At 44.6% G+C, this 27,334-nt stretch overlaps 1 protein-coding gene across 1 annotated transcript in view; it reads left to right on the forward strand.

Annotated features, from left to right (window-relative positions):
- Positions 1-24,650, forward strand: part of LOC115330672 (hydroxyacid oxidase 1-like) — a 29,894-nt gene extending 5,244 nt beyond the window's left edge. Inside the window, exons 3-7 of the mRNA XM_040220469.3 lie at positions 3,169-3,329; positions 4,552-4,643; positions 10,019-10,177; positions 13,578-13,647; positions 24,520-24,650. Coding sequence (XP_040076403.1) covers positions 3,169-3,329; positions 4,552-4,643; positions 10,019-10,177; positions 13,578-13,647; positions 24,520-24,593 — 556 coding nt within the window. The 3' untranslated portion in view covers positions 24,594-24,650. The remainder of the gene's footprint in view (positions 1-3,168; positions 3,330-4,551; positions 4,644-10,018; positions 10,178-13,577; positions 13,648-24,519) is intronic.
- Positions 24,651-27,334: the final 2,684 nt, after the last annotated feature.

Consider the following 27,334-nt stretch of genomic DNA (forward strand, 5'->3'; position numbering starts at 1 on the left):
GGAACTTTATTAATTATTGGTATTTATTTTTTACTCATCGGTAGAGCGAAGGCTCGCGCTGCGAAACCCAAGGGTTCTGGTATATATCCGTACTTCTGCCTTCTTCAATATGAATGATTCTCGTGCCAGGCTATCAGTTTACTGCAGTGGGCAAATTTCTTATCTCCAGCGAAGAGACCAGACGCCTATTGCGGATGATTGACTTCCCACTCTCTGAAGTACGCACAGTACATAAGTACACTGTTAGTCATTGGTATCATTCATTATCATGTAAATAATGAGCCGCATGGAATCACATAATTCTCTATTCCTTGAACAATCACTAACTTTCATTGAATAATAAATAAATAATGTGACGTGACAAACAGCAAGACGATTTGAATATTCGAAGTAGAGTCCTGAAAATGAGAAAAGAAGGCGAGGCCATGTTCATCAGCCATAGTTAACGCTGGAGAGGGAAACAAATTGAACACATTTCACAGAATGAATCCAAGGGGAACTTGAAGTTAATAATAAGTTTAAAGTCACTTCCAGGCAATTGGAAAATCCTAGGTATTAAAAAGAGCTTTACTGTCAGGGTGTAAGGCATATTCTTTTACAAGGAAGTCGTAAAGGAGGCATTATGTGTATATACGCTACCCAAGTCGGAGGGGACTGAGTGACTCTAATCCCTTATCTTAGCATAGCTTATAGTTGGTGCTACAATGTAGGATGTCGTGATGAAGGCGGGCCCGTATATTGAAATAAACTGCAATCTTTAACATGCATCATGCAGCGGCGGTTACATGACAGTATACAATGCCCACCTCCAGCTAGTCAATAAACTGTGATTAACATATCAGCTACGATTCCCCAATCTTCTTTTGTGCGCCGCCAGTTTGGTGCGTAGTACAGGGCAAGCGCACTCGGTTATAATAACAATTCGAAAATGAAATTTTCTTAGTTATAGATAGACTATTACAAAGCTCTGTCACTGACTGCCTTAATATTTTTGGAGGAAGGAACTTAACTTTGCGCGATGTCAGATAAAACTTCAAAAAACTGGTAACAAGCACCAAGTCGGCTAACGTTTCGCTCGGAAGAGCATTGTATTTAGTGGCTATATGTCCTCCCTCATGGAATTTGATGAGGTTAAAAATTAGTGAATGTTAGAATAGGACGCCCCAGCGGTCCCGCAACCAGCTTGAGGTGCTGCACTCTGGATACTTAAAATGTCCTCGCACAACCAGTGCGATGCCATAAGATTCTAAGAAGACCAAGAACCGTGAGGACTATACTAAAAGTCTCCATTGAGACCGAGGTCACTGGTTTCTGAAGCGCGAGCTCCTGGTTCGGTGTACCGAGCTGCGGTGCGCTACTAGTACAAATACAGTATCTGGAACGCGTTGCCGGCTGTTGGTGTTCAGAGTCTTATTCCGCCCATGAACCGAAAGTGGTCGTAAAGTGGCAAAACATGGCGTCACTGACGCGGGAGTGTCACGCTGTCGGATTGCATGCCGCGGTCCTGGCTGTTGGGCGTTGATGTCCTGGCAACAAAGCAATAGCAAACGAGAGTGTCGCTGTCGTCGCGGTATCCCAAACCCCGGCTTAATAAGCTTCCGTGGACTGTCAAGCTGAGATCAGCCCGCAGCAGAATAGGTGTGTGCCACATATACCACCGCCGCTGTGACACCACCAGGATCGCGGCCGGAGAAAACATGACAGTTCTGCGACGTCATCAGCCGGAAATCGAGGGACCGCTTTTTTGGACCCGGTAATCACATTTATCAATGACGCCTTCCAGGAACAAGACTAGGACACAGACGACATGAGGTCGGAGAGAGGTCAATATGTACGGGTTTGCAAACAGAGTGCTGGACCATATATGCTAGCATACTGTTTACGAAATAATGACATCACCTTCATCGCTCCAAAAGCCTGTCAGTGATTGTGCCCAGTTCTCAGACACGTGCTGCTTGTTTGTAAACAGTTTTGTCGCTTTTCCGTGCTAGAAAAGTTATATTGTACTTTGTCGTCCTATGAACTTGCTCTGGTGATGACTCCCGTCGTCCCGAAGACTTGTTATTCGCTGAATCACGACGTGGTTTTCTTATCAGGGTGATGAGCTTCTGCGTAAGGAGTTGCCACCCCCCCTCCCCCCTGCCCTCCCCTTGCTGATGTTTCTGAGTGAGCTGACTTCGGGCATGGTCCATAGAGGCGGAGGTTGCAACGGCTAATACTCAAGGTCGTAATCTTGTGTGTATAGAACGAGGATTTCGTGGCAGTCGTAATATTACGGTGTCGTCAAAGTAATTAAAAAAAAAAAACAAAAAAACAAGGAGCTGCAGTCGCCCACGATTGTCTATAATAAATGTTTTTTTTTTGCATTTTGATCAGTGGACGCGTGTTAAATGTTTGGCGTTAAGTCGACTTGTCTATAGCTTGACCTTCGACACCTTTATGTGAAGAAGGACCCTGAATACATACTGTATTAACCCTCATTACCAAACTTGTAAGAAAACAGACCGCTCATGTCGTTTTTTTGTTTTTTTTTTGTAATAGTTCATGGCTACTTGAATTGCGATTTGGTATCGTCATTGAAGTTTCATGGGCCTGCTCGTCTGTTCAGAGACTCATGCATATTTTACCCTTTTATTCAATCTAAACTATCATCACCGGTAATAAGGCAGGTTTGCTCAAATAACCGGATGAGTCGTGTTGATGCATTTTTATAGTATTATTTAAAAAGAGAAGCATATCGCATATGTTTCAACTTTAGTCATTGAGTGTATTTTCGATGCGTTATTTTAGTGATTGTTCTAGAGCACGAGACAAAACAAAATGACAATGGCTGTTATTTTATTTTTTATAATAATGATGTTGAAAAATTCGGCCTCAAGACCGTTCGTCCTTTAAAAAGTCAGCTCTTACCGCTCATTCACACTGGAAGCGGATCCGCGTTCGCAAAGCGGTTGCGAACGCGGTTGTATAAAGATCCACTACAATTGCACGCCCACTCAATGACATCAAGTGCGCGTGATATTGTACTGAATCTTTAAACAACCGGCGTTCGCAACCGCTTTACGAACGCGGATCCGCTTCCAGTGTAAATGAGCGGTAACTCAGGGTATCGTAATGAAAACGCCGTCGACAAACGCGGAAAGTTTCCACAGCGCGTTTTCAACGCAGATTCGGGAACCTGGAGGCAAGCCCGGAAAACAAATCTGCCAACGTGAAAGCGATGGTGTCGGTGAGAGACGCCCACATCGACCCCTCGCAGTCTTGGGATGACATCACCTGGTTGAAGAGTATTACCAGTCTACCTTTGGTGCTCAAAGGAATCACTAATGGTGCGAACTTGCAAAGTATCCTTACACCTCTCGTGTTGATTTGAAACTTTGGTTTTTGGTGTAGAAAGGAAAATTGGTGCCTTCTCAATATTTAAATTACGTAATTATTCGAGCGCTGAAAATAATTAATTCTCTAGAATCTATACAATCTTTTATATTCACATTTTTTGTTTATTAATTCTTATTTTAAGGTTTGGAGGCATTAAATAGCGAATAGAGATCTGCTCGATCTGCAGAGATACTCTAAAGCCGGTTACGGACTGACCGGCATTCGCATGAATTTCATGACTGGATAACGTGACGTGATACACGCCTGGGTTAAACGTACCGAGCTAAGATGTTTGTTACATAGAGAGAAAATATTAAAGCTGAGAATTGAAATTATTAATGTTTCGATGTCAGAAAAAAAAACACGAGACACACTCTGTATTTTTAAAATAGATGGTATTTTAATGGATATTTCACCGTTGTGGTTAACTCGATGTAGATGCATATCTTGGACACTAAACGCAGAAAACACGATTTAGGAGTGAGGGCATTTTCCAACTTAAGTATGACGCTTGCTGAAATCGCCAAAGAACAGGAAATGTACATTTTACCCATTGGTTCCCCAAATACAAATATGGCTACACAGGCTGCCCGCCAGAAGAGCGTCGAGCATGACTAGACGCAAAAGCTTGGGTCTAATAGGGTTCTTCTCCGAAGCTTCAGTAAGTGCCGAAGGACATTTATTCGGCTTTTATGTGATGTTTGTCCTGTTCACCGCATAATGCAAAAAAAGTACCAAACAAACGTCAAAATGGCCCATTACCTTCCCAGCAACCCGGGGTCAAGCCTGGCACATATTTGCCTACTCAGTAAAAAGCGTGCCGGGCTCTGGCCAAAAGAAAATCCAAGGTTTTACGTTAACGTTCTTTGGGCGTTCATAGTTCTAAAAATTTACACGCAAACACCAAATTTTGGAATAAAAAACTGTGGTACTTCAGTAATGAAATGCAGCAATGTGTTCGTAAATATAACTATGAATATGATATATTTATAAATATTGATTTTGTTTTAACGTTAAAAGGAGAAGCGTTACCGAACAAACGTTTCGGGAAGTCTTCCCAAGTCACTTGTCTAGTGAAGCTTCTGCTGCTGTTCTAGCTTTCGTCTACATTTATATGCTTCGATTGTATTCGCAAATATGAGTGTACCGATCTAGCTTTCTTACCTTTCACAGCGGAAGACGCGGAGGAAGCCATCAGTCGCGGCGCTTCAGCGATCCTCGTGTCAAACCACGGTGGTCGCCTGCTGGACGGGCTCCCAGCAACCGTACGCTCCATCTGGCAAAGTCTTACTTTATAAATACTGCTATGCTTTAAATTTTGTAGACGAACGTCGATGATCGGGATGGAGATATTCCGTGTCTCCCAAGTACGAGGGCTGTTCGAGAAGTAATGAGGATGCTTTTGTGTTTTATTGTAAAGAGCTAGATGCGCAGTATTGTGATCATATTTGTAAAGGTATATAGATCCACTAGCTTAATCCTGGAGTTGGAACATCATATTATTTATCGTTTTGTCGCAGCGAGTGATGGCGCCCGAGAAGTGTTGGCATATGGCGAATGGCAAAGTCGTGCTTGTCAGAGTAGGGAAGGCATTTCGTGATTGATCTTTGCCTTGACCATTAAGGAGTAGGGATTGCGGCGTAGCTCTTTTAATATAGTCCGGAGTAATCGCCGTGGAAATTCTGTGTGTTCGTAATTTTAAAATATCTACACGCAACTAAAGTTTTTACAAGGTGAAAATAAAATGGCTAGTTTACACTATAATTGAAAAAAGTGTACCCTTTTGTGTAACGCGAAATTAGAGCGCAGCTCATAATGTTTCTTCTTTTCGAACATGCTATGGTAATTATCAGGAGAGAGATACACAGATCTCGTGTGTCTTTTTTTTTTTTTGCTTTATAAATTTGTTAATAAAATGCCGTGAATGTTGCACTATGAGGTTTCTGAAGCTGAGTTATACGACCAGGGTTACATAGGAGGTTTGATTGAAAAGTTTCCGGAATCACCGTTAGGAAGGTTTTTTTACCAAAATATTTTTGTGGCGCTGTGTTGGGCACCGTTTCGTATAAAATGACCACAAATGTCTCATTGATATCTAAAAAGTAGGGCTTTGACAACCATTCTAGTCGAGCAACCAGGAACATTTTCAACGATGAATGAAAACAAAATTCGAACGTTCACTAATTTTTTTTTTATTTGGAGAGAAAAACTGTGATGTGGTGTAAATCATATCATTTCGTTCTTGGGAAGTCACCGCCTTCGTTTTCCACTGCGAGGTTTTGCGTTTCCGAGTTCAAGGGTGGTCGTACGGACACAATTGATGAACCACGGTCAGGACATCCAAAAACGGCTACCACACCATAACTTGAGGATAAGATCATGACTTGCTTTTCTAAGACCGCCGCATAAAAGTGAGTGAGACTAAAGAAGCAGTCGGCATCACTTCTGAATGAGTTGTTCGTATCTTACAAAATTAATTGTAATTAAAAAGGATCGAGGTACACCTAAGCATCTCTTATGAGTTGTGAATGCGAAAGCATGTATATATACATATCATTCTTGCTCTACGCGGGTTGGCGCGCTGACTGGCGCTGACCTGGCGCTGACGGATACGCAGCGCCGTGAAGTGGCCGGTTTTTGAAACTGACGCGTAACGTCAGTTTCAACGACTGGCCACCTTATGGCGCTGCGTGTCCGGCGAATGGGAGACTGGTCAACGCGCGCCAGCCAATGGGATCGAAGCGGTGTAAAAGGTGCCATGGCGAACCGGCGAATGGGAGCTGGCTTGACTTGAAGAAGAATTTAAGAGCCTTTTATCGTGGTTTGAACGCTGATGACGTAGGCTCGCGCCATGAGACAGTAGATGCCTTCCCATTAAAATCTTTCTGCAAGATCGCTGCCGTACTTGACCAGTCCGGAGCAAAAACGCATTCCAGTCGAACGTCAGCCGACAGTTGGCAAGTGTTTCAAGCAAATCCAACAAATTTCAAGCGACGATTGTAACTAGAAACGAGGCCTGGGCCCAGGATTATACGCCCAAAATAAGAAAAAAAAAATCAAACGAAACATTAGACAGGGCCCGGTGAATCCGCTCAGAGGAAAACAAATATCATTCAGTTAATTGGCAAGGTGATGGCATCCGTTTTTTTGAGACGCCAAAAAAATTTTTCTATCTTGAAAAGAGAAAAAAAAAACAGTTTTTAGCCAATAATGCATAACACCTCTGGACAAGCGGAAACACGTAATTAAAAAAACACGCCCGGAAATTGTCCAGAAACAAGTGGGGTTTTACCATGACATTGCACCCCCCCCCCGCCCCCCCCCCCCCCCCAATTCAAGTGTAGTTGCTCACTAAAAACTAACAGAACTGAATCTCAAACACCATTCTGCATGCACCGTATTCACCTGATTTGGCTCCCTCGCACTTCCACATACTCCCGAAGCTCAAGATCTTCTTGGATGGAAAAAAGTTTTTGTCGAATGAGGAGGTGATGGAGACCATGAGCAGTTTTTTTGGGGATCTAAAGAACGTCACTTCCCGGAGTGAATGGAGAAGCTGAAGAAACGCTAGACGAAGTTTGCGTGTTTTGGGGGAATTATCTCGAAAAATAAAGTATAACTTAAATCAGATATATATTGCTTTCGTTTTCATTAACGAAACTTTTCAATCTACGCTCGTAGAATAGGAGGCTAATCGTAACGATCTTTAGAATAATTAAATGAAATTTGTTAATCAACGTTTTAAATAATGAAAATTGATATACGGTTTCAATCAGAAACTTTCTGAGCGCCATCGAAAAACACTAAATCAGTAATTTTCAGATAGACTTTGAGCGCATGAGAAGCGTAGTAGTGCACTGAAGTTACCACTCGTGGAGCAGGTGCAAGGCTAGCGGTTGCGGAACGCGGATGAGCAGAATATCATCGCGTTCCGCCATTGCTAGCTTTGCGCCTGCTGCACGAGTGGTAACTGCGGTGCGCGCCCAAGTTTCCCACGAGCTTCAAGTTGTTCTAAAAAGAGCTGATTTAGTGGTCATCGATGACGCTTTTTAAGTTTCTAATTGGAACCATATGTCTATTTTCACGAATTAAAAGGTTAATTAACAAATTTGAAATAATTACCCGACTTATCACAAAGGTTAGCCTCCCATATAATACCAACCTGGCCGTATAACTCACCTCCACAAGCCGCATAAATTCAACTTTCACGGCTTCTCTTAAACAAATCTGCAAATCTTTAAAAAAAAAAAAACAACTATATATATCTATATATTAATGTATATATATTTTGATTCGTTGTTTTACTTTGACTGCAGGCGAGAAAGGAGGAGAAGGGGGTACGGTGGGTGCCCTGTTCGGTATCAGCGAGACGCGTCAAGGCGCATTTAGTGAAGCAGTGCCCCGTGACGTCCCGTGGTGCAACGCCCGCAGCGTTGCATTATGGGTCACTTAGGTGCAAGTTCTCGCATATAGCGGTTACGCCGACGCCGACGGCAATTTCGACACCGACGCCGCTATATCATTACTCATTCCTTTTTATCGGCCGTCGTAGATTGTGCAGTCACGCAGGAAGCGTGTGATGAGTGCACACCCACACATGACGTCACGGTTACGCGTGATATACCGACGCCATGTGATGCCATGGTAAACGTCACCAGATATCTTCAATTGTGAAAAGGATTGGATACCTTCTCTCCTCCCCCTCCCCCGTTCTCCCATCGTTTGAGGTGCCATCTAGATTGTTGTGTTAAAACCGCGTGTTCCATAGAGGATGGTGAAATATCTAGACGCTGTGCTTCGAGACATAAGAATTCCATAGAACACATTGGTACCATAGCAGCCCTCTCCCCGAAACGGTGGCGCGCTGAACGGCGAGCCGTTGGGGGAGAGGGGTGTACTGCTCGTGCAAGGGGCGTCTATGGGCAGTTTCGTAACCGAGCCAATCTAGCAGCGTTGTCCATGGTTTCGACTGATGGCACGGTGCAACGTTTCATCATAAAGTCAAGTGATTTCACAGTGTGACATGACTCTCGAGGTCACTTGATCTCGAAGTGTCACTCAATGTCATCGTTTTACATGACCTATACAGGGTGTTTGGTTTTTAATTCGTATAGTTATTGCTTTAAAACCTTCGTGATTGGTGCACTTTTGCGGTTTCTTCGGTTCTATAAATATTTAAAATATACTTATGATTTTAATTAGGCGCTTTCTGAGCGTCATCGAACACGCTCGCATCAACCAATTTTCTAAAATATTTACGGACGTGGGAAGCGAGGGGTTGTGTCAACTTGTTACCACTCGCGCAACAGGCACAAGACTATCGGAGCCTAAACGCGGATACTATACGATTTTCATCCACGTCTTCTTACTAATCTTCACTAGGGTACTGGATGGCGCATTTAGTAAACACGCATGAAGCCACTAGATTTAAGCGGCTTGTCCAGGAAATGAGCGCTTGAGAGTCTTTCCAACTCTTTAGAGCGTTTGCTCAAACATTGTCTCAGGCTGCGGGCTTGCTTTCGTTATCTCAGGACAGCGCACTTGTTGCGCAAGGACAGCTCATGTGGGCTCGAGAAGTCTACTGGAAAGCCAAGCAATCTGCGAGAACTTGTAGATTCGAGCTCAGTTGATCAAGTGTGGATATCCCTATTCAAACGCCTCTAGATAAAAAGCTGAAAGGTATTACTAAAGCCCATGTAAAAATGCAAGAAACTGTGACCCAAATCATTGAATAAATGCTCTATGAAATAAATCCAAACGAAACACTGGACTTTCGGGATAAGCATTAAACTTCTCAATGGGCTCACTCGTGCCCGGCATGGTGCATCTCTAAGCAATATCCAACCTCATATAGTACAAATCTGTTCGTTTTCACACCATTAGCCTTGTGCCTGTTGCTCAAGGCACAAGTGAGAATTTTGGTGCACCCCTCGCTTCCCACGTCCATCAAAACCTTCTAACATCTACTGATTTAGGTGTTTTCAATGACGCGTGGCAAGTTTCTAATTAGAGCCATATGGGTAAGTTCACAAAGTAAAAGTGAATTCTAAAATCTTAGGTAATTAACTGATATGTTCACATCTCTTGAGGATTAACCACCTATATCATGCTCCCTGGCCGTAGAGCTTACCTACGCAAACATCATTAGTGTTCCTTCCGCCAATTTTTAAAACAAAATCTTTCGAAAGAAGTTCTAACCTTTCCCATATAGACGCTATATGCACTCGCAGATTGAGCTGCCATTGCCGACCATATTTTCTTACGAGATGTTGAGCAGCTGAAGCGGGGGCTGACGAGCCTCCACGAAAGCCTATGCTGGGGAGAAGGACTAAGTAGCATTTAAAGTGGCAATAACGTTTTTTGCTGCGGCAATGATGAAGTGAAGCGAACGGAAGAAGAAAATAGAGGGGTGCTATGGAGAATTTGGCAACCTTGAAATGGCGCCGGCTAACGGAATAAGAGGAAAGAAAAAAAAAAACACTGAAGGTCGGTCATGGCGGCGCCCATGCACAGCTGCCTGAAAGCGTCTATAGCAAATAAGACAAACTGCAATTAATCCCGGCTTTCAGTTCTGCCTTGAAATTCATATTAAAGGTAAGCAAATTTTCCAGAGAAATTTTCTGTTTCCACCTTTCTGCAGATCGAAGTCCTCCCAGCGATCGTGAGTGCAGTCCGCGGACGCGTCGAAGTTTACGTAGACGGCGGCGTCCGTCTTGGCACGGATGTGATCAAGGCGTTGGCACTCGGAGCCAAGGCTGTGTTCGTTGGACGTCCTACCATCTGGGGGTTGGCGTACAACGTAAGACATCCACGATATTGCTTCAGCAACATTATCATAAAGAGACCCCATAGAAGCCTTATGATCAAAGAGCGTGAAATAGAAGAAAAAGTGATCGGAATAAGACACCAGTTCAAGCATAAAGGCTGAGCCAACTTCCAGATCTATTGACAAGGTCCAAGCTGAGATTTGCCGGGACGTATTCGGCATGTCGCCGTTGGACTGGAAACCTTCATTTTTTTTGTTGAAGCAAGGTCAGAGGTCCCCGAGGTCACTATGATACTTGAAGTCTGTCACTCTCCAGGAATCTTTCGCATAGCAATCGCACCGGCTGCTTGTTGCATACCAATGAGAATGCCACCTGCTCACAAGGCAGTGCTGGAACAGACCATTTTCGAAAGTGTACAAAGCAGCGTTGGTGATCGCCATTGCTTGGACATGAGAAAGCACTCATGTCTAACACATGCTCAGAGTATGTGCTCAAGCAATGACGGACAGGAGATGATGAGGACTTTTTAAAAAGAGGTCTACGGTCAGGTAACCTACAAGAGGCTAGAGGGCATGGACCCACGTGTGCTGCGTCAATCGTTCTGCTGTTACAACTGTTGCCTCATAAAATGACACGACTTCCGGATATACGCTGGCGCAATACCGTGTCCGATATCGCCCCCCGCGCTCATCTTTCTGTGTAACGTAAACAAAATTTAGCACTATGGCCTTGCTATCTAGATGGTGTTTGCAAGGGCCGCTCAGGGATTCCTTAGAAGTCCCGGCGCGGTCACGGCGAGCGTGTCCCGATTTCGACGGTTTTTTCCTCGTGTATGCTCATCGACAGCTCAAGAAACGGTGGGCGCGATTATGTTTCGATCAACTTATTAGCCCACCGTAAGAGGGTGCATTGCGGAATTATCCGATAAGAGCAGCAACGAAGGGGTCCGAAAGACAGAATCGCGAGCATAATAGGCCCTGCCTCGGTTTTCGTAAGCTCCTCTGACTATACGGAGAGAAAGTGTTTCGAAATCCGTCCCTGCACGTGTTAGAAGGCCAGTAGGGGAACGCCAATCAAATGAAAACGTAATATATGTTCAAAAATACGCAAAATCGAGACTGACAGGCGCTGGCCGTCATTGGTAGAGGTCGTGGCGAAACAGAAGCACGTGGGCGTTTCTCTAAGGTAAGCAAAAGAACGAGGTGCGCAAAGAACAAACGAACGTGGCGGCTGTGTGCGTTCAACAGGTGAAGGGGGCGAGAAGAAACGGGAGAGGGAGCCACATAAAATGAAGGTGGAAGGGAGGGGGACGCACGGACCAGCGGAAAACTGAGGATTAATTTCGAACCTCTGGACAGGAACGCAATCCAAATCTCGGTTACACCATGTCTTCCCCGTAATGGGCTTCCCGTCACAATACGGGCATCTTGGCCGGGGTTTGGACCCGCCAACTCGGGATCCGTCCGGCACTTACACTCAATGCCACCAAGGAAGCGGGGAGGGAGAGCCGAAGCGAAAATAATTATAAAAAAACTTCGAATGAACTAAGTTATCTGGTGATCAGCGCAATGACGCTCCCACAGGGAGTGCAGCAAGGCAGTTCAGAACCATAATCCTAAGTATGCAGAGTCCGTGTTATGAATGCAAAAGGATATTCACGCCTGATAGCTCGGTTAATGAAAAAAGCGAGTGAGACTGGCGTGTTTAGGATTTTCCCTACTATATTCTCCGTGCATGTGAATTTGAACGAAAATATAATGTTGTTTTGGCACCTGTGCGTAATCAATTGTCAAGAAGGGATCACCTTTTCTATTTATTATTACGAAATGCAACATATAATATTTCTGATTTATGCGTGTCAGATACGCGTATTATGCGCATATCTTAGTGATGCGATGGGGTTGGAGAAGGATCAAGCATAAGTTGAGCTTTAGACATTGTTAGAGTTCGGCTATCCTCATCTTTGATTGTACACGAGCTATTGTTCGAATGTTTGACGATCCTGATTCTGATAAACACGAGCACTATAGGGCTGATGGCAATCGAGTACGGCACGGCGTCACGTGACTCGTGCTAAGTCGTGACGCCATTTTACATCACGGCGTCAAGAATGACACTAATAGACCAAGTGACGTTTTCAATGTAAGTCCACTTTGAGTCACTTGACTACGTTACGGGACCAAGCGATGAATTACAGTGCCAATAAAAAAGCGCCAGGAAAACCCACAATTTCACATATATTGCACTTCGGTGTATGCCACTTCGATCCCTACATAAAACTACAGCTGACAAGTTTTATTTCACAAACATTCGTTTTGTTACAAAAGAAATATCGCGCACCGCTTTGGGCCGGTCGTCGTTATATTTTTTTCTGGTTGAGTCCCGGTTCAGTTCGAAAATGGCGGCGAAGATTTCGGTTTGGTTCAGTTGCGGTTCGGCTAAAATAAATAATAGCTCAAGTTCGTCCGCTATTTTTGCAGCGGTTGCGATAACGTCAGAACGCCGAGCACGCTCGATGTGAAGGATATTAGGTAAACCACAAGGCAGCTTGCTTTGAAATCTACCCGTAATCTTTCCATCACAGCCAATCTGAGCATGTCGTTCTGGCGTTACCACAACCCCTGCAAAAGAAGCTGAGGAATTTCAAGAAAAGACTTCGGCTTCACTTCGTTCGTTTTTTGTTTAAACTATTTCGGCCTAATTGCTCGTTTAGTTTCCAAGCCTTCCAGCCATCCTACATTTTTCTCAAACCGTTCAATTTTAAGTTTAGTAATTGCCCCACTCCTCTCACGTGACGGCCCAGGTCATGTCCCCGAGTACCTTCTTATTTGGTGTGTTCGAATACACTCCCAGTTCCAGTCTGCGCAAGTTCTTCAGCGAATTTCCTTTTCTGATTGAATGTCCGCGACCTTATGCACAGTATAACCGTTAACGTAAAGTAATCTAAGCAGCGTCAAACCTTTCCAAATTTCCCCTACCAATTCATAATTGATAAATCTTTGCTCCCTTGAGTTTCATAATAAGCGAATGCATTATGCAAAAACTGCATTCAGCTATGTTCGAAGCAAACACGTATGTAAAACAAATATGCTTCGATAATGCTTGAAGCGCGTTTGCACATATCTTTTTCATCATATCCACCGGGAACACCCTGTGTTTTGTATGATGCTTGTGGATTGTGACTGGGGTTTACAGAGCCCCCAACGACATCAACTCTCGCCTCGCAACTCGTCACCAACGCGTATGGTCATAAACTCTACAATGCTTGTGTTTTTAGCATAGCTACCGTCTTAAACTCTTGCGTGAAATAACCTCTTCATCTGCCTGCGGTCGTCGGATAACAAAATCACTACACGAGACATGCGGACAATATTGACATTTTATTCCGGACCACACCTGTGTGTCTATAACAAGGCTTCTTTACGTTTTCAGGGTGAAGCCGGAGTGAGGGAAATGCTGGCGATACTGAGGCGGGAGGTGGACCGAGATCTTGGATTAATGGGTAATTGCTTTCTTTAAACACCTCTCCAACAGGCTAAGACAATAAGGGAGAGGACTACAGTGCATAAAGCAGTGAACTTTGGTTGCTGCCTGCCGTATACAACGCAGAACTTGATGTCGTCTTCTGGCAAGACGTCTGCTTGTTGCTCTAATTTTCTCTTGAATGTTGTCCACCACTGCACGACGCGAGCACCGACCGTAGTTGACTATGCACTATAAAAAAAAGAGGTGGGGGGCGGGTGGAATTGTAGGGTAAATCGATTTTCCTCCCTTTCGCCAACGGAAGGAAAGGAAGTTGCTTCCTCTCCTTCATTTAACAGATTGACATTCAGTGCCGTCTTCTAGCACTTAAAGAAAGAAAAATAACTTCCTCCTGCATGTTCGTGGCCACAGCGGCGGTCAGGTCGGTGACGGCAGGGACAAGAAATTGAGTGCTTAATTTCTTTTTACATCCTTGGATTGGGGTGCTGAATTTAGATCGTATTAATAAAAAGCTTGGGGGAACCTTTCGCCGGTCACCAGCCCGGCCCTCCATTTAACGAAAGTTAGCCAGCGCTTGCCAAAGACCAGAGAAAACAGCGGTTAAGTTTACCTTTCTGTTGAAGAACATCCTGGTAAATTCTTTTATGGGGTAAAACCTGAAAGAACTCAGTGACGTTTTCTTTGCTTTTTGCAAACAATAACCAATAAAGCATTTTAGCAGCAACAGAAAAACATCCAGCAACTCTGGGCGATCGCCGCGAAATGGCGGGGCCGTGGAGCTCACAAGAAGCTAGGTTTGGCTTGTTTCGTTTCACTGGTTTGGCGTGTTGGGCTGTGTCTCGTCGCCTGTGTCGCGTATTTTGGCTTGTTCTTTGCGGAACCAAGTCTGGCTAGTATAAAGACTGATTTATTTACCTTAGAGTAAAGTTATGAAGTTAAGAATTGCCCCAACGTTTAAATCGGTAGTTTTATTGTTAATATTTCAAAAATTCAAAAGGGTGTGAAAAGACTTGCTTAAGCTATGGAAATTTCCAGACCACAAATTTGTCACAATAAAAAAAGAACGTCCAGATAACCCACAATTCGGCGTTCGCGGTTTACATGGCCTCAATCGAGAGCTATAATTCTTTTACACACATACAAAAATGTGAGAATGATATCTCCCCCTGTGGTATATTCGAAGCCCATTAGCGTTATTGGGAAATGCGTTTTAGTTTACGGCAATAAACAGGTATTTTTATTTTAACTCAAATAGAATTTGATAAAGAGAGCGTATAGCGGTTACATAAAGGCCGTCTTTCCTGAGTGTTTTGTGGCTCGGAGATTGTTAGATAGAAGAATATTTGTCGCGGTGATACAATAATTCACTAATATCTAATAACTGGTAGTACCTCTAAGAGGAATCACCGTAAATACTGTACTTTCGCAGGACTCATAAAAATCAATATTAAAAAGTTTTTATAGGAATTACTTAATTAATCTATTGCGGCAATTTTAAAGGCGTTAGATGAAGAGATATGTACGATTCCCTTAAAAAAATCTATAGAAATATTATGTAGTAATATTTCGTCGGCCTTTACATGGACATTAGATTAAATGTGCCAATAAGTGTCTCATTGGAATATTAAAAAAACGACTGCCATACATAGCGATCGGGTGAACCATTCAAAGTGCATGTCGTTACAGGTTTCTGCCTTGTGTTGCTCTTGAATGTGTGTTCTGTTTGTATATGCAAGTGGATTGTATTGTATATTCACGTTTGTCTGTGCATTTGGAATTTGAACGGCAAGAAAAATACAAGCGGCAAAATTTCGACTTTTTGTTTTTGTTTTGTTTGGAGCGTCGTTTGGTGGAAACCACATCGATCACAGTACGTTACGTAGACCTAAGCGCCGAATCGTCCTATGCGAACACTGTCGTTTTTCCCGTGCGAAAGTAAAGTGGTAAGCTGGGCAAGTTCGTAAACGTTGAACATGATAAAAATAGCACACCAAAGACAAGAAAAAACGAGTAAAAACTTAGAACACAAAGAGGCACGCGCCTGTTTGTGTTCTGTGTTTCTTTCGCGTTTGTCCTTGTCTTTTGTGTGCTCATTTTTCATCGTGTTCCCGTACGAGATATGAGGTTCGTGCTTGAAGACGGCTCTTTTAGAGTCTCTTGTGCACCTGAAAGACGCCGGAAAGGAGTATACGCCGTTCGCTCTTATTACGGTGAAGAGCCGTGCAGATGGACGAGCCTTTGGACCCGGTTCGGACTAACGTTCCGCCATGTTGGTTTAGGGGAGGAGGTTTTACTCCGTTTGTGGGAATCGAAGGAGAATCGAACCGTGGGAGGATAAAATTCCCAACCTTTTGAAATAAGAAAATTGTGCTCCCTTGGCGGAGGACTTCATCGGACATTTCTTCTTCCCCTTGAAAGGAGAAAGTTTTTTAGAATGTACAGGATTTCACAAAAGAAAATTTACACGGTCTTTTTTACCGCAGATATAAACTAGGCATCGCCGAACGCTCATTCTCCGCCCAAAGGTAGAGCTAGAGGTCACAACCGGGTGCCAAAGTTTCATCCCGATACGATAACTTAATCAAAAGTTATAAGTGATTTTCTGAAAATTTCAATGGGAAAATGGAGCCCATTTTCGCCCGTTTCCGGTTTCTGGTGCCATAGAGCCCCATGTGTTCGAAAACTCCGTCGGCCGCCATTTTCCCATTGAAATTTTCAGAAAATCACTTATAACTTTTTATTAGGTTATCGGATCGGGCTGAAACTTTGGCATCTGGTTATGACCTCTGGCTCTACCTTTGGGCGGAGAATGAGCGTTCGGCGATGTCTAGTTTATTTTTGCGGTAAAAAAGATCGTGTAAATTTTCTTTTGTGACACCCTGTAGTCTCTGACATTTTCAAAAATGCATGGTGTGATCTGTTATGTTCGCACTTTTTACTTCAGTCACTATATCAGATGATGTTCTCTGGAGTCTCTGACAGCTTAAGAAAAACAGGGTTTCATGAGTACCGAGCAAGCTAGTATTGCTCTAAAGAAATTGTAGCATACACAGCTACATAGAAGCTTAGAGTTTTTGGGCGATCTCATGTCTTGACTGTCGTCTGCAAGCATCTACGAGGAGTTTCTGAAAAATTAAGGATTTTCTATATTGTCTGGCTGTTTATATTTACTGTTACATAGCGTGGACTGCCCGACATTTGAGCAGCAACAAAAAAATTGGGTAGTTATTATTTTTTTTTCGTGATGGATTAGCAGCGAAGGGTAAATTTGTCGTAACAGGTCGGTTAGGGGGCGCCTCACTCCCCTTTGGTTCGGGTAGCTTAAAGGGGCACTGACACTCCAATGGTCTTATCTTTCTAATGTCTAAAAGGATGCACGTCGTAGTCGTAGACACACAAAAAAAATACCGCATCGCAAAAAAAAAAAAAAATGAATACCCCGCTGAGTGCGCGTCTTTTTTTATTTTTGGCGTTTTTCCTCTCTCGCTCGTCACCTCCCTGCTTCTTTTGATTGGTGACGTCACGAATAATAAAATTTAGAACCTTTGTAGGCGACATTTCTATAACAGTTAAACACTACAATCGTAAAACATGTTTTTTAACGCAATTACGAATGCACTACGGCCCATCTTTTTGAAATACCGAAAATCGTAGTCCGTTGTGATGTCACCTTCCGGATTTTTATCCTACCTTCGAACACATGACGGCGCTCGACCCATGTACAGCAAAGGGTGATCGCTGAGTCGGGGATTGAATGAAGTGGTCTTCTTAAAGTGCCCGAGGACCTCTCAGACCTTGAAAAGGAAATTGGCAAACCGTCAAAACAACTGGGTTTTTGTGTCTGTGTATCATAGTTTTGGTTGTGACATCGGCGGGGCACCGTCGTCTGCTCGAAGCATCCGGCAGCACGGCACTCACGCAGCAAACCGGTTTTCCGGTACGGTAGTTTCCGCGACGCCGGCGCTTCTCTCTCCTCGCTTCGGGTCGCGGAGACACGTTTCAGAGCGGAGGCGCGAAAGACACTCGACCCTCAGGAGCCCTCAAAATTTGACGTCACTCCACCGGCGCGGATCGCGTGAGAACTTCTGATTCGACCGTTTGGAAATTAAATTTTTACTTCACAAAAACTGAATTTCCAAGTTTCGAATTTTGAGGGTAATGTCCAAGCAGCGATTTCAATCGTTTCAAACAATAAAAAAAATGATTTGATGTGTCAGTGCCACTTTAAACTTTTTTACTACGTTATTCATTTGTATGTGCTCTTATTGGCTAATGGCACGCGATATGATTGACCAGGGGGCGTTAACAGGGTGCCCGAGACTCACCACACATTGCGTCTTTTAACTTGTCATTGACTAGAGCAGTTTTAATTACAGGCTTTTTTGCTGGAAAAGAAAACAATGAGAATTTCGGCAAACGCCTTTTCAGCGTGAACGGTGTAGCAAATCGCCTCAACCAGTGTGTTTGTTTGTGCGTGTGTCTGCGTGTTTTGTGTGTGTTTGAGCGTGCGCGCGTGTGTGTGTGTGTTCAGATAACTATTTTAATTGGTATCGATCACAGAAGATTGTGCCTATGCGGACGTGTTCCTTGATTATTAGACTACTTAACTTGAGGGCCTGGTCAGCCGTTACTCGAGAAACTTTTTCAAACGTACTCAAAAGAAGCTACTGCCCGCACTCACGCAAACCTCAAAGAAGCAGAAGCTCCAAGATGGCTCACGAACATATACTGTTCAGAAGTATATATATATCGTGCTTCCATATATATATATATATATATATATATATATGAATGAATATGTGCAGATGAAGGAACCGTACTTAATCCAATGAATCAAAAATCAAAGTGTTCAGGAACCCGCCGAAAGCCAAAAATTGGCTCCGCCAAAGATGGTACCTGAAAACTTTGATTGTTTGATTCATTGGATTAAGTACGTGTGATAGCCAGCGGAGCCACGCGACCACCAAATATCAAAAGCGATCTGCAGCCAGAGCGCGTGCCCGCAGAGCGCGATCCAGAGACACGAGCCCCCGATGGCGCAAGCCAGTCGTCCCCGAACGCTGATCCGCTTCCGATCAATAAACCTAAGTATTGGGGTGGTAGCCACTTAGTCTACGCGAATACAACACTGGCGACGAGAACCAAGGACCAACGAAGCCTGAAACCACCGACCACAAGCCATGGCCATGCAAGGGAAGCTGGAAGCCTTCTCAGGCAAGTCATGGACATCGTGGTTCGAACGTCTCGGATTTTACTTCGTGGCCAATGGCATCAACGCCATGGATAAGAAGCGAGCGCTCCTTTTAACGCTCTGTGGCCCAGAGACTTACGAAGTGGTACGGGCATTAGTGGCACCCAGAGGACCTGGCGAGGTTGAGTTCGACGAGCTCGTGACCATCCTTGGTGCGCACTTCGACCCTCGACCTTCAGAGCTCTACAGCCGCTTCAAATTTCGACGGCGAGACCAATTGCCGGAAGAATCAATAAGTAGCTACTTTGCGGCTCTCAAGCAGCTAGCAAGCGACTGTTATTTCGGCATCTTGCCCTCCGCAACTCCGCAAATCGCTTCGACAACTGCGCAGCTTCCAGTGTCGGGTTTACCAGCGTCGTCTCAAACATCCGGTGCTGCAGCTAGCACTCAGCAAACAAGTGATGCCACAAGTGGACACCAAACTGCCGCTGGAAGTGATGCTGCGCGACCGGTTCGTCTGCGGCATCCGCGACGAACTCCAGCAACAACGACTGTTTGCGGAGAAAGACCTGACGTTCTCCAGCGCATTGGACATTGCTGTTAGAGCAGAGAGCACCTACAAACAACAGAAAGCCATCAAGAACCAGGAGGCGCTCCAAATTAACAAGACTGTGAAAGCCGACAAGAATTCTGCTTCACACAAAGAACGTCGTTGCTACCGATGCACGGGTCAGCACGAGCCACAAGAGTGCCGATTCCAGAAGACTGAGTGTCGGTACTGTAAGAAGACTGGACATATCGAAAAGGCATGTCTGACGAAGAAGCACCAAGGCAGAGCAGGACGCAAGAAAACAAATCACAACGTTGAACCAGTGATGGAAAGCGGGAGCCAGCCGACGTGTTCTTCCAGAAGTTCATTTTATGAACTGAACAAGCTGTCTACCAGAAGCCACGTTCCCAAATTTCACGTTTCTCTTTCGATTGAGAGCAAGCCTCTTCAGGTCGGGGTTGATTCTGGCGCCGCTTGTTCACTGATTAGCGAAGAGACATTTCGCTCCACGTGGCCTAAGAATCCCCCGAAAATCACGAAGAATGACTTGGAACTTTTCACTTGGAGTGGTGAGGGCCTGAAACTTCTTGGTTCGCTTCAAGTGCATGTACGTTTCAAGTCAAAAGATTATATCCTGCCGCTGCTAGTGATGAAAGGGTCCGGCTGCAGCCTTTTGGGCAGAGATTGGTTCGACGCACTCCACATCAGAGTACAGGGGATCAACCTGGTGCAGCAACAAACCACGCCGCCAGAGGTGGAAGCAGTCCTTCAACGGCATCCCAAGGTGTTCCAGGATGAAATCTCCGGCTACATGGGACCCCCAGTGCACTTGGAACTGGAGGAAGGAGCAAAGCCGAAGTTTTGCAAAGCTCGCCCGGTTCCCCTCGCGCTCCGCTCAGCTGTAACGCTCGAGCTTCAGCAGCTACAGCTGCAAGGAATCATTGAACCAGTCCAGCACGCTGAATGGGCTACGCCGCTGGTACTCGTCCGGAAAAAGAGCGGAGCTATCAGATTGTGTGGCGATTACAGGAGCACTGTGAACGCCGCATCAAAAACGTCAAGTTATCCGCTACCTACGTCAGGAGAAGTCCTGTTAAACCTCAGAGGAGGGACCATCTTCTCCACAATGGACTTGTGCCAAGCGTACCAGCAGCTGAAGGTGACAGAGTCCACAGCAGCTGTCCTGACAATCAACACAATTAAAGGATTGTACAGAATGACGCGGCTGCCATTTGGAATTTCAGCAGCGCCAGCGATCTTCCAGAGGATGATGCAGACGACACTAGCTGGCATTGAAGGTATAAGCGTCTACCTTGACGACATCATTATCAGCGGAGCAACCATAGAAGAGCATAATGAACGTCTGGACGAAGTTCTATCCAGGCTAGACAGCTGCGGTCTGAAACTCAAGAAAGAAAAATGCCAGTTTGCAGTCAGCGAGGCTACATTTCTGGGACACAGGATTGACGCCGCAGGAAATCATACAACCGCTGACAAGGTGCAAGCGATCCTCAATGCTCCAGAGCCAACAGGAAGACAGGAACTGCAAGCCTTTTTGGGGTTGCTTGCGTTTTACGATCGCTTCCTCAAGAACAGGGCTACGGTCGCAGCCGACCTCTACAAGCTTCTTGAGAAGGACAGGCCATGGCTCTGGACGGACAGTCACAGGGAGGCATTTCGCAAACTTAAGGAGTTGATTAAGGACTCTACCGCCCTCAGCCGGCTACCCCTTCCTGCTGATATCGACGAGCCCTGCACCCCAGGTGAGGTGCTGATGCTTGCAGGCTCGCGGATTCCTCTACTATCTCCAGAACGCATTGCAGCACTCACTCAACAAGACGAAGCCTTAGCGACAGTTTACAAGGCTGTACATCACGGCAGCGTAAAAGAGCTCAACGGTGATAACTGCAGGCAATACAAAAGTGTCGCCAAAGAACTCTCGACGCTCAACGGCTGCTTGACCAGAGGATCACGAGTGGTCATCCCCAGCGCAGCCAGAGCTCAGGTACTCGATTTACGGCATGCTGGTCATCGAGGCATGGTGACAATGAAGGCGGCTGCTCGTGGCTACGTCTGGTGGCCTGGAGTAGACAAGGATATCGAGGTGAAGGCAAGGACATGCTGCATTTGCCAACAGCACTAACGGGCACCGCCCAAGGCACCTGTTCCGGAATGGCAACGACCATCGAAGCCATGGGACACTCTACACGTCGACTTCGCCGGACCCGTGGAAGGAAAAATGCTATTGATAGTTGTTGATGCCTTCAGCAAATGGCTCGAAGTTCGCCAAATGAACAACATCAACTCCGGTTCACTGATCCAAGAACTCCGAAACTTGTTTGGAACGTTCGGAGTACCACGTAAGATTGTCAGCGACAACGGCACATCGTTTGTATCCGCCGAGACCGAACAATTCTTACTGAATAACGGTATTCGTCACGTAACAAGTGCTCCATACCATCGGGCGACCAATGGCCAAGCAGAAAGAATGGTGTACGATACTAAACAGGCCTTATCTAAAGACAAGACGGGAAGCTTGTCGTGCCGGCTTGCTCGATTTCTGCTTAAACAACATACCACAATCAGTCTCACGACAGGAAAGACGCCGGCTGTGCTCATGTTCGGTCGAGAATTGTCAACAGCACTCACATGTCTACAACCGCAGAGAGAGCGAGATGAAGAAGCGACACAACCAGTCACGTCTCCTAGGAAGATTGCGGTCAACAGCAACGTATTCATTAGAAACTTCAGAGGAACGCCGTTGTGGATACCAGGAACAGTGGTTAAAAGGCTCGGACTCCGTTCTTGGGTTGTGAAGACAAGGGATGGCACTGTACGAAGGCACGAAGATCATATCAGAAATTCCGCAGAAGACGCTTCAAGACAAGTGGTCACGATACCATCTTCAACAAAAGGCATCAGCAACAACAGCCCACAAGCTTTACCCGCGCAGTAGACCATTCCGATGGTTGTGCAGCCAGCAACAAAAAAAGCACAGGAATTCATAGAGGTTCATCCCGATGGGCAGATGGTTCCGCCACCTACCTCTAGACCACAACGTTCAAGACGGCCTCCTGATAGATATGGCGACGGCATCTAGAGGGGGAAGGAGTGTGATAGCCAGCGGAGCCACGCGACCACCAAATATCAAAAGCGATCTGCAGCCAGAGCGCGTGCCCGCAGAGCGCGATCCAGAGACACGAGCCCCCGATGGCGCAAGCCAGTCGTCCCCGAACGCTGATCCGCTTCCGATCAATAAACCTAAGTATTCGGGTGGTAGCCACTTAGTCTACGCGAATACAACAGTACGGTTCATTCATCTGCACATATTCGTTCATATCCTCCTTGGAGACCACGTACAATGGTGTGAAGTGCCCTTGTTGTATATATATATATATGTATATATATATATATATCCTGGCTCCGCCGTTTTTCGGCTTTCGGCGGGTTCCTGAAAACTTTGATTCTTTGATTCATTGGATTAAGTACGGTTCATTCATCTGCACATATTTGTTTATATCCTCCTTGGAGACCACGTACGATGACGTGAAGTGCCCGTGTTGTATATTCAATAACTTGGCTCTTGATTCTCGCAGATCATGATGATACCGTGTCTCTAAAAGCTCATAAACAAAGAATACTACATGTACACGGGGCGAGACAAACAGTGGGAGGATTTCTGGAGCACAAACGAGCACGTACCACGTGAAACTAAGCGTCGTACCGCGTTCCACACGGCGGCGTGTGTTTCCACAACACCTCCGATTGGACACATTTCGTTTCTTGTGCATTAATAAGACAGGTAGGAAACGCCAGAAAGCCAAGGTGGAGTGGTGTAGAGGTTAGCGCACCCGACCGGACATTGGGAGGCCCAGAGTTCATATCCTGGCTCCGCCGTTTTTTGGCTTTCGGCGGGTTCCTGAAAACTTTGACTCTTTGATTCATTGGATTAAGTACGGTTCATTCATCTGCACCTATTTGTTTATGTATATATATATATATATATTGCTTTCATACTCCTTCTGGCATACCTGTACTTAACCAATGTCCAGAAATTATCCTGAAGCCCATAGCGGATTTTTTTTTCCTAAAAAGACAGATAATGGTTTTATTTTAGAGTACTGCAAGACTAAACGAAAAAAGGCAACCGATGGATGTTTTTGCGTATGCGCAAGAGCCTCCCTCGAAACGTGTAGTTGTTGGAATCTGTTTACATTCAGGTTTTTCTGCTTCTTTATTGTTATTTACTTTGTTTTGCGGTCTTCTTTAGAGATATTGTTGTTGCTGTGGGATGTATGCAGCGAAATATGCAGCTGGCTCTCGCGCCGGCTTTAATTCCCGCTTCTAGGAACACCTGGAAGAGAATCTAATATCTACGTAAACATAATGCCAGCATACATATGTCGCAAACGTGAACGCCAACGTTTTGAATTTTGTGCGACTGGAATTCCGGGGGATAACAGTTTGCATTCGGGTTCGTGTGTTGACAGTACACGCCAGAGAGGCATACCACCTGTAACCACTGTTGTAGGCGTTACCGAAAAAAAAACTGCATAAATAAGTTACTCATTACTTGAAAATCATATAAATGCGTTACCAACCTACGTTACCTAAAAACAACGCTTCAGCGTTGCTTTAAAATAAAGTAAGACACGTTACCCTGGTGTTACTCAATAAATTACAAATTACCTGCTTTAAGTTACGACATTACAACTATGCATAAGCGCCATATTTAGAGAAAACACAAGTAAAAATGCAAAAAAAAAGCAACGTTTTATATAACAATTGGTATCTGAAGAAAAAAATCGTAAATGTACTCTTTTGTGCTTTGGGAAGAGTATGTGACGCGTAATGTAACGAAGTTACGCGTTACCCAAAATAAATAACGTAAGTACGTTAACCGTTACAGTTTTGAAAATGTAACGAGTACATTACAAACTTAATGGAAATTTAACGCGTTCATGGTAGCGCGGTTATGTTTAATGGGTCACCGCCAAGACTGTTGTGGGGTGTGGTCGCATTTTTACTTTTCTCTGAACATGTACACACGCGTACCTTCAAATCGGGTATATTGTTCGAAAGCCTAAGTGACACGCGACACTGTAGTCATTTGTGATAAACGAAGACTGACAATTTGCCCCAACATGCAGGCTGCTCATCCCTTGACCAGCTGGTCCCTGAGATGGTTGTGCACAAAGACCACTTTTCCGGCCAGTGTGACTAACTCAAGTGACAACATTTGTTTATGAACTGCATTTTACAATCGCTTATTGTGCCATCTGCCAGCAAGCGCCTTTGTGATTTGTCAGGTTGATAAATAAAACTTAAATGTCTGAAATATTTTGCCCTTTGTATATTTTGCCTCTTCTATATATTGATAATCTCCTAGCCCATGTTTGGCATTCCGAGACAGCACCTAAAATAAGTTTGTGTCTGGGGATGTCCACCAACGTTTCATTTACGTGCTTACTTTGCTTTGATAATATCCTACTGGGGAGATTGCCAGTACGGCCCGTCAGGATTTTCTAGTCGTCCTGATGACCCCTTCTACATTTTTCAAAAAGTTTTGAAAAAAGTACGTTTCGTTGTGAGCCTGTTAAAACAGTGGGATGTTATGTAGCCACAACGGACGTTTGACGCTGCAGATGAGCAATTTAGCCAGAGTAGCACGTCTCCTAGCCTCGGGTCTTGAACGTGCATCACGGTACGTCAACATGTTCTGAAAGGTCTGCGCCGTCTGTCAAAATATTTTTCGGAGAGCATCATACCCTCCGAGGTTTACGAGACCGGAAAGCAGCTTGCATATTTCTATGACTAAAGCGAAAGCGATACGTAATTTGACTCTCGTGGGCCGAACGAAAATAGAATTTGTAAGAAGACCGTCTGCTACGATGATGGAAGAACGCAGTTCGTCTTCTACGAACCGTTTGTCGGAAACAAAAATGATGCAACAAAACACTGTAAGCCATTTTCAAGTCGAGCTTTGATTAAATATCTCAAGTTGTACTGCTGTTGTGTACAAACAGACACCTTGCAGTGGACGATAGAATAATAAGGACGACCGCATCAGAGACCCCGAGACCTCTATGGCTATTTTTATGTTTGTAAGACGTTCTCACCAAAATATTGCCCGATTGCGAACTCTCAAGCGGGTTGAAATGGTCTCATTGGTTAATTAGGTTCAAACTGTCGAGTCACGTCCAATCAGCGGCCGATAACGCTTTAGAGCTCACCATGACTAAAATCAGACCGTGAGCGTAATTTGGATTCAAAGCTGACAATACTGAGCCTAGAGGTGAAGTGAATGCAATCGCCAATGGAGAATGGCTTTTTTTCAAACTCCTTTCTGACACGATCAGACAATAAGCGACAGGACTACAATGCATAAAGTGTTGAACTTTTACGTCTGCCGAATATCACTCCAGATTTGATGTGGTCTGTGGACAAGACGTGTGCTCGATGTTCTAATTTTCCTCTGGATATCTTTCACGAAGGCGACGACGCGAGCACTGACCATTGTTTACTGCACTGTAAAAAAAAGACAGGACAGATGTAAAAAAAATATATTTTCCTTCCTGTCGCCAACATAAGAGTAGGAAGTTGCTCCTGTTCCTCCATTCCACCGATTCGAACAATTCGTTCAATTGCAATTGCAACAATTCGAACTATCGCGTCTGAACCATGGTACAATAATTCCCTTCGTCGTGTATCTAACAAAAAGAAAAGATTTTTCAGGAACTCTAAAAAAACAAATACACCAGAAGCTTAGGTCTAAGCATGCCACTTGCTCTTCTGAATATAAAAGTATGTTGAGGGAGTGTAAGCGCACATTCTTTCAGCACACTCTACCTAATGTGTTACTAAACAACCCTAACAAATTTTGGAGCTTTGTTAATGAGAAACCCCAATCAGAAATAAATCTAGTGAATAGCTCTGGTGATAACATACTGAGTAGTGAATGTGCAAATATCCTAAACAGGGTATTTTCTGATGCTTTCACCGTTTCTACACCCATTACTAAAATTCCTCCTGTTACAAAAAAAAATATTTTCCAATGGATCCTATTTAAGGTGTAATCAGCATGATAGAATACCTCAGAATGTCTTCATCATGTGGCATAGACGGTATTAATGCGAAAATTCTAAGTAACACTAAATTTGCATCCGGCCTTTACCCCACAAAGATATTTCAGCAGTCCCTGGATACAGGTGTGTTACTTTTCGACTGGAAAATTGGTAAGATCATTCCGGTCCACAAGTCCGGCAATAAAACATCTCCACTGAATTATCGGCCAATATCACTCACCTGCATCTCCTGCAAGATCCTCGCGCACGTCATCTACAAGCACCTAATTAACTTCCTGGATTCCTGCAACTTCTTCACCAAAGCGAAGCATGGCTTCCGGAAACACCTGTTTTGTGAGACCCAGCTACGTTTTCTCACTAACGACCTGTTTAAAAATCATGACACTGGTTATCAAACTAACGCTGTTTTTCTTAATTTCGCCAAAGCTCGATAAAGTTCCACACAATCGCCTTCTCTTTAAACTTAGTTGTAAAACTGGACCCTCCTGTTCTCCAATGGATTGAATCATTCCTTACTCATCGCTCTCAATTCGTTTTCGCTAACAGCACGTCCTCCTCTTTCTCTCCCGTTTCTTCCGGTGTTCCACAGCGAACTGTGCTTGGGCCCTTACTCTTTTTAATCTACATTAATGATCTCCCTCTTCACCTCTCGTCCTCTGTTCGTCTTTTCGCTGATGACTGTGTTGTTTATAGACTAATAAAATACCCAGACGACCATATTGCACTCGAGGACGACATTAACAAAATTGCTGAATGGTGCCGCACATGGCAAATGTCTCTCAGTATTACCAAATGCATGCACCTCTGCTTCACACGTTCCCCCTCCCAGCCCTTAAACTCTTTAACACTCAACGGCATTACCCTTCAGACTGCTGCACAG

This window comes from Ixodes scapularis, unplaced genomic scaffold (genome assembly GCF_016920785.2).
Source record: "Ixodes scapularis isolate PalLabHiFi unplaced genomic scaffold, ASM1692078v2 PGA_scaffold6__148_contigs__length_123643588, whole genome shotgun sequence".
Classification (NCBI taxonomy): Eukaryota; Metazoa; Arthropoda; class Arachnida; order Ixodida; family Ixodidae; genus Ixodes; species Ixodes scapularis.